This window comes from Artemia sp. Qi Xiang Cuo, chromosome 8 (genome assembly GCF_049724085.1).
Source record: "Artemia sp. Qi Xiang Cuo chromosome 8, ASM4972408v1, whole genome shotgun sequence".
In the NCBI taxonomy this organism is placed as follows: domain Eukaryota; kingdom Metazoa; phylum Arthropoda; class Branchiopoda; order Anostraca; family Artemiidae; genus Artemia; species Artemia sp. Qi Xiang Cuo.
In genome coordinates, this window is record NC_142801.1 from 39,449,957 (window position 1) to 39,461,482 (window position 11,526).

Below are 11,526 nucleotides of genomic sequence, written 5' to 3' on the forward strand. Positions count from 1 at the left end.
AATGTTAACGAATATTTCAAGAAGTCTTAGCAACCGAAATAGCCATGATTCAGTAAAGAGTCAGGTGTCTTATATGTATTTTTTTTTTGGGGGGGGGGTAGAAGGTGGAGACACGACCATCTAGAATAAACGGTCCTAGAAATTTGAAAGACGACACAATCAATCGTAAATTAATAGTTCTGGTGCCATTCTCATGGGCCAAAACCAACAAGAGGATAACCTAGCACCCTTTTTGCCTGGACACTCAAAGAGGCCAAAATGGCATCGGATCGAAATCTAAAAATAGTAATTTTAATCAGAATGGTTGAACAGTCCAAAAGTTATACCTCCTAGGAAAACTTGATTCCAGCAGCCACATGGGCACATAAATTCTGAAATGCCTCACTTAAAACTATTGCTTCACTCTGTAGTTAAATTTCAGAGGTACCACACTAACGTTGTAATAGTAAAGTGGTATGTAGCCTATATGTACCTCCCATTTATTATTCTTCCTCCTCCAACAAAGCACGCATTGATAGTTTGAATAAAATTTGCCCAAGTAGTCATTAGAATTTACTATCTCAGAGAGGGGTCCTCACCTGCATACGTCCCTGCCTCTAAGAACTTGATACGGAAGGCGTGGTCATAAAAAGCTCATTCAATCGGGAATTAATAGTTCTATTGCCCATTTTAAAGCGAAAAGAGATTTAGGGCAACAAGGCCCCTCCCCCCCCCCCTCCAGGTTCCCCCGCAACCCCTTATACTATCAAAACAAAATTTCAAGACAACTGTTTTGTCGTCCTAGCCGAGTGGATTGGTGCGCTGGATTAAGGATCCTTTGTCCGAGAGGACGAGGGTTCGAATCCTAGTGAACCCAATTATTTGATCTGAGACGGGCTTGACTGTGTAAGCTCAGCCAGAGTCAAATCAGCTCTAATTGGGTACCTGGAGAAATCTGGGGAAGGTAAACAGGAAGGGTGTACAAAAGAACGGGATGGTTGGCCCCTAACCCCCAATTGCACTTCCTGGCTGAAGGGCCAAGAAACGGAGATCAGCACCGCCGGTAGGGACTGTAAAGTCCAATGATAATTCTTTAACTTTTTTACCATCTGCAATATATCAGGAACGGCTGATGCATTTTTCGCAAATGCGCACCACGCTACGAATAACATGTAAATGCAATGCTACTAAATAGCACATGTGCAATATTTCGGGAACAGTATGGAGAATGAGTAGAAACCGCACGTAGTTGAGGGGAGGGAGTTAAAAATGATTTATAGCCGACCCGTCATACTTTTTTGAACTATAGGGCGTTATGGGGACGCAAAAGACTATTCAAGATTAAGTAGCGAAATAAATCAAGACACCAGAAACTTCAATTGGGAAGGGGGCCGAAGGGGGGGGGGGGTCAATTGCCCCACTAGATTTGGTAAAAACCTGTTTTTGCATTTTAATTGTAAAATCGAAAAAATGTCCCCCTTAGATTCTGAAAACAAATTCCCACCCCCTACATTTTGGTAATTGACACCCCTGAAAAACACTATGTTATACCAGGCAATAGAATAGCGTATATTCGCGTATATATCCTGGGAACGGGTTAGAGGATTAAGATCAAAGTTTGAGGGGCGTTCTAGGGGGGGAGGGTAAGTCTATGCCTAAAATCCATCTAAAAGTTTTGGCACTATAAGCCCCAGTGGGCATAGACACTACTTATGGTGAGATAGCGATGTAAACCGAACAGCGCTTGGCCTATGTGTATTTGGACTATCAAATAGTGTAGCCATAATACCTCAAGAACAACCTGTTTGTACGGAGGGGCCATAGAAATGGTAGTTCCTACTCTACTCTAAGGTTCAACCAGTGTACGTTTTTCGAATCAGCTCAAACAGGTTCCCAATAGAGTTTAACTAGGACCCGAAACCCTGTCTAGTTGAAATAAAAGTTTTGCTGATTTAAACTGCTTCTTAGTTAAAAGTGACCAATTCAAATATTTTCAAGAAAACCGTGATTTTCCACCCTCTTAGATATTAACAAATAAAATTATATCAAAAGGCTAATTTTGAAGTAACAAATAAACCCTCAAATTTGGTCGCTAGCATCGCTACCATCAAGTTTTTTTAGAGGTTTAACTAGGACCCAAACTATGTCTACCTGAAACCAAAGTTTGACTGATTCAAACTTAGTTAAAGCGACCAATTCATTTTTTTTTTTTTTTTTTTTTTTTTTTTTTTTTTTTTTTTTTAATTACTAAAAACTGTAATTTTTCATCAACTCAGAAATTGATTAAGAAAATTAAATCAATGGCTAATTTCAAAGTAACATTAAAACCCTCAAATTGGGTCCCTAGCATCGGTGCTGGTTTTTAAACGATGATGCAATTTTAAACGATTAAACAATTGGTTTTAAACGATTAAACAATTTGAGTCAGGCTACATCAACAGATTACTGTCACCGGTTCATTCTTACAGGTATTTAGGAAGAAAATAGATAAACCCACGGATTCTGTATGATTCTTGGCCAAAGTAAATACTTCTGCTCTTTAAAAAATTTTCGCCGAAAAGTGTAGGCTACATTTTCAGTCCAAATTTGGACAGAAAATTTTGAAAAGTCCAAAATTGGAGGCGAGAGGATGGCAGGCTGAACTTGCAATCCTATATCCTTTAGGACGAGGGTTCAAGTCTTGGTTTAGTAAATTCGGTACTCCTATGTTAAACGTACTCTTTTATATATGTTAAACTGGGGACGCGACAGTTACCGGGAAAGATGCGGGAGAGATACCCGATCATAAAACAGTTGTTAGAGTGGAATTGAGTGAAACGGGTGATCTAAAATGAATGATAAAATTATAATTTGGGATTTGCCAAAGACAGAAATAGAGGCAGTTGAATTTTTACAGGATAAGGGGTTATTGCCGAAGACAAGAGTGTGAAAATGGACACACCATTACATATATGGTATGATTTGCCCCCCCCCCACAATGTGCAAATATATAGCCCAAATTTGTTTCTAAACTATTATATAATGTGCAAATATATGGCCCAAATTTGTTTCTAAACTATTATATATTCATCCTTTTTTATTTTATTTCATTAGCATTAACCAAACTAGCAGTACTCCAACCTCCCGACCTCCTAGGTGGGAATCAGGGCCTGATAAGCACGAGTGCTTTCAAGCTATGGTTGGGGCCTCGGAGCAAAGGATTCACGCCCCCGTCCCTAGCGAGCCGGGAGGACAGCCCTAAGTTGCACCTCACAGCGGTGGAGTGGTGTAGCATTCTATTAATAGCCTTGCCCAACAAATAGAATAGCTAGCGCGACGGGGTGCCAAGGGTCTGGGGAGCCTTTGGTCAAGTAAATTCACATGAAACACCAATGGATATTGAAGATCAAATGCAGTGATATACTACTACTACGGCGTTCGCGGTAGCCGACGCAGACCAGGTCAGGGTGGTGCCTGGCCCGACAAGTATGCAAGCCGCCCGATCAAGAAAACATCTGAATATTGGCACATGGAATGTTCGCAGCTGCAAGCTGGAATCCACGCAACTGCTCCTTGCAAGGGAGCTGCAGAAGTATAAAATCAACGTTTGTTGTCTGTCAGAAACGAGACTTAATGATGTTCTGACCAAAAAGTTGACCGTTTCCGAATCTGACTCATTCCAGTTCTACAACTCGGGTCCCAATGATGGTTACGATCAACAAGGAGTTGGGTTTCTAATAGACGGTCCTACTGCATCATGTGTCACCTCTTGGGATCCATTGTCACCAAGGATCACCATGATCAGACTGAGAGGCCACATTAGCCACATAACCATAATCGCCGTGTACGCTCCGATAAGGGACAGTAGTGACGCGGTCAAAGATGCCTTTTATTATGACCTACAAAGAATCATCGACAAGACACTAAGGCGTGACATGCTCTTTGTAGCTGGAGACTGGAACGCCCGGTTTGGCAGAGTAGACCCCGACACAGCAGCAGTTATTGGCCGCCACACCGTTGGTGACAGATGCATCAATGGAAAAAGGCTCTTACAGCTAGCCAGATACAACAACCTATGCGTCACAAAAACTCTCTTTGAGCACAAGAGACTCCACCTCGTTACATGGCGTTCGAACGACGGCGTAAAAACAGCCCAGATCGACCACATCTTAGTCAGCAGAAGATGGAGGAGCTCCTGCACAGATGCCCAGGTATACAAAGGAGCAGACAAAGGATCTTTAAATGGATCCGACCACTATCTCCTCACTTGCAAAGTCCGTCACTGCCTTAGTAGGCAGAAGCGACAGAAAGCAGGGAAGCGCTTCGATGTTTCGAAACTAAGATGCCCGGAAATCAAAGCTGACTTCGAGTTAAAGCTAAGCAACCGGTTCGAAGCCTTGAATCGTCTCTCACTCGTCGATGAAGAATGGGCGCGGATAGAAATTGCGACACAGGACGTAGCTGAGGAGGTGCTTGGCCACACAAAACGAAAACAGCGAGCCTGGATCTCTTACCACACCATAGAACTAGTTGCGAAGAAGCAACCCCTCGTGGGAGGTGCAAAAGAACCCTTAAAAGTAGACCGCAAAGCAGTTAAACAGTCACTGAAACGGGACAGAGAACAGTACTGGTCAGATCTGGCGAATGAGTTGGAACAAGCGTGCAGGAGCCACAACAGCAGGAAAATGTTCAAACTCCTGAAAGAAGCGACAGGAAAAGTTCCTGTAACGGTTAACACACTGAAAGATAAGTCCGGAGAACTCATCCGAACTGAAGAAGGACGCATGGAACGCTGGCGAGAGCATTTTTCTGAGCTACTGAACCCTGTCAAACCCCTGTGCGATCTACCTGCCTTCTCGAGTGCTGCTAGAGAGCCCTACGCAATAAACCTCGATCCGCCAAGTATTGCGGACGTACAAAAAGCACTGAAGTGCATGAACAGCAATAAAACTCCTGGAGAGGATGGGATCCCTTCTGAAATGTTCAAGTCCTCACCAACTCTACTATGCCGCCTAACCGACCTGTTTGTCCAGGTGTGGACGACGAAGACCTTCCCAAAAGACTGGAAAGTATCAGTCCTCGTTCCGCTATACAAAAACAGGAGATAAGGCCATTTGCGGAAACTATAAAGGTATCTCCCTGATCGACCATGCCATGAAGATCTTCTGCGTCATTCTTTTTAATCGATTCAAAGACGCACGTGACAAGTTAACCCGTCCTGAACAAGCAGGCTTCAGACCAGGCAGAGGCTGTCCAGAACAGATATTGACGATTCGCCTCATCCTTCAGCAGTACAGCAGGTTTCATCTACCCCTTCTCATCGCCTCTATTAACTTTGCAGCTGCCTCCGACTCTCTCATCAGAGAGGAGCTATGGAGAATTATGGCTGAAGACGGTGCGCCACAGGAGCTCATTGAGATACTCCGAAGTGCGTATAAGGACACTGAGACTTGCGTCCGTGTTTCCGGCAATGACACCCCTAAGTTTCCAGTGGAGTTTGGGGTAAAGCAAGTTTTGAAGTTTGGGGTAATTCCATGATTTTTCATGGAAAATGTGTAAAGCGAATACCAGCGATCCACATAATTCCTGTTTCAAATCGTTTCTGAATCAGGCGAAGGGTTTGTAAGGATCTACCGTCGAAAGTTATGAATATTAGATTTTTGTTACAAATGCTAGTTGTTTTTGTTACCAAGCACTTACGAGAATTACTGAATTTTCTAAAGGATAATTATGGAGCATAATCTCTGACTTGAAAGAAACATAAAGTACTCACTCAAACTTGTCGAATCGCTTTCAGAAGGAGATAAAATTCCATCTGCAACACAAAAAAAGAGACAAGGCGTTAAAAACATGCATTGTACATAGCCAAGAAGCACAGTAAATACGGGAAACATAACAACCAAATGCAGTTACGAGCGTGAACACATGCATTAAACAATAATCAAGCCTTGATTGATGGATATAATTACATCTATGGAATAACATATCATTACTATGAATTATAATGAACTATCATTCATTTGGATTATAATGAAAAAAATTCCCAAACTTTAATTCATTTAGCCAAATAAATTCATTATTTTTGGGTCTATAGATCATAGTCCCCCTTTATTTATTAATTTTGGCTCTACAGCATATACACACAAACAAAGGTGCACTTCCAAACACAGCCATATTTATAAACATAATGAGAATAATAAAAAATGAAATAAAAAATATGCCGTCAGTTGGTTTCAACTGCCACTGGGGTCAGCGAGACTGTCGGAAATCATGAGTTTATCATGACGGTACATTTTTAATAATATTTGATCATTACTGATGTGAAGGTAGAAAATGCAAGGACAGCGATGTTGGCCCAACTTTATACCTGCACACTGGGAATAAAGGTCAAAGCCCTCGTTAAAAAAAAATACAACCTAAAAAATAAAATTTGGGTGCCTCGACCCTGACTAGTGTGTATCTAAGGTATTAAAAAAAGTTTTGGCCCTATTAATGGTAGTCGAAGGTTCAGCACCGAGTAAAAATATGGTAGCCAGATAAACTTTTTGAACGCATAAGTCAACAAGCGTAAAACCCTTATACTCATTCTTTTTAAACCTATGAACTAATTTTTTTGTTATGAACTATATCCCCTTAATGCATTCCCTACTTATAAAATTTAACACGGGGAGGGAGGAATCTCGGACAGGGAGAAAAGTGCTCACATAAGTACAAAAAGAGGAGAATTCACATACTATACGGCCTTTTTAGATTTAAATACCGATTAAAATTCTAAAACAAAATACATAAATTATACGCAGATTAATCGCAACTTCTTTTTTCGTGTCTCGAAGTCTGTATTTTCCTTTTTATTTAATTTTTTTTACGGGTGTCCCTGAAGTGTATGAGAAACTTACAAAATTGAAAACTGGTGATTGTGTCAAAAGCAAAAATCACTAAAGACATATAGCATTTGGCAACTCCGTTTGTTCAAAAATTGCTCCATAATTGTCTTTTTAGGTACTTTAAAATACCGGTGAGGATAAAGAAAGCAGAATCTGTCCTCAGTGGACCTGCTAGCTTAAACTCAACTAGCAAACTTTACCTGTCAAGATCTTAGAGCCTACTTTGTGCAGACTGGATTTTCACTGAAAATAAGTCTTGAAAATAAAAGATACAGATAAGTTATCCCTTACAAAAAATCAGCTTCAACCCTATTGCATAGTTGGATATCAATATCAAATATCCAATTTTCATTGAATTTTTCTATCTTTTAATAAAGTAGCCAGCCACTAAACAGTAAGTAGCGCTAATTGTTTAACCCCTATCTTCCCATGTTAAATCACGAAAGATCTCACTTCTATAACTTTTTCACTTTTTTTTAGTATCCTTGAGTCCACACAACCGCGTTTCTTCTTCTGAGGAAAAACGGTTCACAAACAATGATGCATAAGAACGGCACAATCGTTCACATCAAATCAGCCGTTGTGACCAAATTCCTGAGCTAATGTGCATCTTTAGCCTACGCTATAACTTTTTTAAAGTTCAAATTCATTTATACAGCAAAAACTTTGAACAAAAAAGAATAAATTCACCATTATATTCCACCCGCAAGGCTCTGTCCAGGAATTCAGGGAAGGGGGAAAGGGTTTTTAACCCTTGCTTTAAAGATATATCACGAACTTTACTACATGCACAGATAACCTATCATATAAATCAGGATATAAGTGAACCAGGGGATAAAAAATATATATTGGTCCGGTTCAGACCCCTAAGAAAATTCCAAAATCCCCCCCCCCCCTACCCCATTTGAAGACTCCTCTGCTAAACTCTTCCCCGAAACTTGGATCTATTTATCCAAAAAACACAAAATCATATAAGAATGATATTTTATTTCATTTAAGCATCCTATGGTTTATTTTTACATCCCATGTTTACTTAAAAAAAGCTCTGTATCTCCCAGGGTATTACTATAGCTAGCTTTCACCTCCAATTAAGGTTAAGCAGCAATTTGTTCAGTTTCATCGGGCGATCTCTCAGCAAATCCTAAAACAAATGAGCGAACAGATAATGGCTACTATTTAATAGAGGGCTTGCTGGGTTGCAGCTAGAACAAAGAACTATATAAAAGCTGAAAAAGTACAAAAAAAATAGAGAAAGACAAGTCACAACATGATGTCTTTTCACCATTGATGCAGCCTTAAATTTGTCTCAAGGTCTGGAGAGGGGAGGGGCAGTCAAAAAATGCCTACCCCCACATAAGTAGAACGTTCTGCGCAAGTATGAAATTTTTGAGTATATGAAATGGGGTATCCAATCTTAAAGATTATTCCGATTTAATCGTTCGATTTATCCACGGAATTAAAAAGGGTTTTACGTATTAACAGACTTTGGGTTTGATGGGGTGAATTATTTAAAGGTCAAGTACTAGAGGGCAAGATTGGTTTCCTGGCAAGCGGGTATTAGTGTAAAAGCTTTTCTTTTATATATAAATTTATAATTTAGGATTGCCTTAAATCCTTCAAACTAGGCGAAATTTCGATTAAAAAATATTTTATGAAATAAAAATTATATGTTTACATAACTAACCGAGGTTCTGTGGCAATAAAATAATAATAATAATGAAAGACATGAAAGAATGTTATAGGTAATGTTAGATGGTCTTTATAGAGATTAAACTTTGTGGCAGCCAAACTTTACGGTAAAATTTTAAAGCAAAATCTAGTAAAAGAAAACAAAAGGTGACAATGGCTCAAAACCAATATTATCCCTAGAATCTTTGCAATTAGAAATTGTAAGTACGTAAACGTAATTCATTTGATGGACCCTATGATCCTATCTATGGATAGGATGGATACATAAAAGTTATATAAAAAAACTAGGTTATAAAATTCGCCCGAGATATATTTACAGTTGAAAAAAAAGAAGTTGCAAGCCCAATAGAATTGCTACATTTATACATTCCCTCATTTAAAACCATTTCAACCCAGAATGTGTGGGATTGTCTCTGAAATGGAGTTTTTGCAATAACCTGGCTATATATAAGATCATTTGATATTAAATATACTACATTGATTTAATATACCTACAAAATAAACAAATGCTTAAGACAAAGAGAGGTTAGAAGAATACGATTTACAACCAACTACGAAAAACATTACAACAAATCTAGAGAAGGAAAATAAACTTACGATCCGGATCATCGGAGCCATCGTCCGACTGATCGTCACGACTTTTGAGAAAAGGAAATCGTCTGCTGAAAGCAAAATTCTTCTTCTTCCTCTCTAAGGTTGACTGCTATAAAATAACACAAAATTATCCTTTGTTTTTTCAACAAACAAGAAATTATTTTGCAAATTTATAGCAAGAGATACTACAAATCAACCATCTATGCTCAGGTATTAGTAGAGAGCTATCTTATACTCGTGACATGACCACGTGGTCATGTCAGCATTTTGAATGCTGACGGGGCACCAAATATGGGCCTAGAGTCATTAGGGAGAAAGATTACGTAATGGGGTCAATGACCTAAATTTCACAACAACAACAACGACCTTGACATTCTCTGAGAGCGTGCACTTACAACAACATCGACCGTGGAACACCTGTGCTGTCGACCTCAATTCACCTATCGTGAATCAATAATTCCCCTTAGAAACAACAAATTCATTTCCCCTTTCTTGACAGATCATCTGTCATCTGTCATCAATGACATCATCTGTCAGACTTTAAAAATTTTCGCATAGAAACATTTCTCCAGGAATAGATCCAAGTCATTAATGTCTTTTCCTCTGAATCAGTTATACTTGTCTAACTCCAAAGGATATTAACAAACAAATGCCATGAAAACAATTAGGTAAGACACATCTTATCAATGAATTATGTTCGCTCACGAGAATGTTTTCTATTAATTGCAAATTAGTTAGCAGAGAGATGCCATTAACACAGAAACACGCTGAATTTGCGTTTAGGGATTATTTGGGCGAAACCGTTTTAGACAGGTTATGGAACTATTTCGGCGAAACAGATAGAGACATTTTAAAAGAAGATTTTTGAAGAGATTTTAGAAGAGAATTTGAGTGTGGTCGTTATAATACACAAGTTTCAGTTGAACAGTGTTGTGAGGTCCTCTAACCCAACCCCAAAGGGTTCCAATCCTCCTACCCCAACCCCGAAGGAAGCCCCCGGTCCTCAAAGGCCCCCCAAGCTCCCAAAGGCCCTCCACCGGTCCCCAAATGTCCCCCAGGCCCCCAACTGCTCCCCCGGACACTCAAAGGTCCCCCAAGCTCCCAAAGGGCCACCGGCGCCCCCAAAGGCCCACCCCAGACCCTCAACGTCCATCCCCGGACCCCCCAAAGGCCCATCGATTTCCCAAAAGACCAACAGGGTCCCAAAGGCCCTCCACCAGCCCCCAACTGCCCCAAAGGCCCTCCCCGGACCCCCAAAGGCCCTCCCCTGGCCCCCAAAGGTCCACCGGGCTCCCAAAGGACCAATCGGTCCTCAAGTGCCCCCCAGACCCCCCAAGGCCCCCCCCCCCCCCCCACTGCCAACCCCCGACCCCAAACCCCAACCACCCGTCCTCCCCCCCCCCCACAGATCGCCCCCAGGATCATCGACCCTCAACGGACCCCACCACCCACAAAGGCTCACCCCCAGTCCCCGGCGGTCGGTGCGGGGGGTTGTTTGAAACCGATAATTTGGGAGGTGTAGTTTGCTCCTTCAGGCTTTTCTGAGCTAAGGTTTCCTAGTATTTCCTAGGTGAATGTTGTCTGAAACCAATAGTTGGGGGTGAGTAGTTTGCTATTTCAGGCTTTTATGAGCTAGGTTTCTTAGCCTTTCGTTGGTGTGTGTTGAGTGAAACTTATGAGTTGGGATATGTAGTTTGCTATTTCTGACTTTTCTGAGTTGGATTTCTCAGTCTTTCATAGCTGTGTGGTGTCTGAAACATATGATTTGGGATGTGTAGTTTGCTATTTTCGACTTTTCTGAGCTGGATTTCTTAGCCTTTCATAGGTATGCGTTGTCAGAAAATTATGATTTGGGATGTATAGTTTGCTATTTCAGGCTTTTCTGAGCTAAGGTTTTCTAGTATTTCGTAGGTGAATGTTGACTGAAACCAATAGTTTGGGATGAATAGTTTGCTATTTTTGACTTTTCTGAGCTAGGTTTCTTAGTCTTTCGGTGATGTGTGTTGACTGAAACCGATGATTTGGGATATGTAGTTTGCTATTTTTGACTTTTCTGAGATGGATTTCTTAGTCTTTCATAGGTGTGTGTTGTCTGAAACCTATGATTTGGGGTGTGTTGATTGCTACTTTTGACTTTTCTGATCTTGATTTCTTAGACATTATTAGGTGTTAGATTTCTGAAAGCTCTAGTTTGGGATGACTTCTTTTCTATTTTTGACTGTTATGAGCTATTTTTATTAGAAGTTCATAGGTGAGTGTTGTATGAAAAATATGATTTATGATATTTAATTTGCTATTTACGACTTTTAATAACAGGATTTATTAGTCTTTCTTAGTTGTGTGGTGTCTGAAACATATTATTTGGGATGTGTGGGTTGCTATTTTTTTTACTTTTCTGAGC

At 40.4% G+C, this 11,526-nt stretch overlaps 2 protein-coding genes across 3 annotated transcripts in view; one reads left to right on the forward strand and one right to left on the reverse strand.

Moving 5' to 3' along the window:
- LOC148949388 (protein Tob1-like) overlaps window positions 1–11,526 on the reverse strand; it is a 183,392-nt gene that overhangs the window by 123,883 nt on the left and 47,983 nt on the right. The window lies entirely within an intron of this gene.
- LOC148949389 (protein CFDP2-like) lies at window positions 3,447–5,699 on the forward strand. The gene is made up of 2 exons (XM_089092693.1): window positions 3,447–4,515; window positions 5,635–5,699. The coding sequence occupies exons 1-2, from the start codon at window positions 3,447–3,449 to the stop codon at window positions 5,697–5,699; spliced, it is 1,134 nt and encodes a 377-aa protein (XP_088948819.1).

Bases quoted from the DNA above. Each gene is read 5' to 3' on its own strand.
- LOC148949389 (XM_089092693.1), top strand. From the start codon at position 3,447: ATGCAAGCCGCCCGATCAAGAAAACATCTGAATATTGGCACATGGAAT. The intron at 4,516-5,634 runs GTGCAAAAGAAC...TACAAATGCTAG, and splicing joins GAAGCAACCCCTCGTGGGAG to TTGTTTTTGTTACCAAGCAC.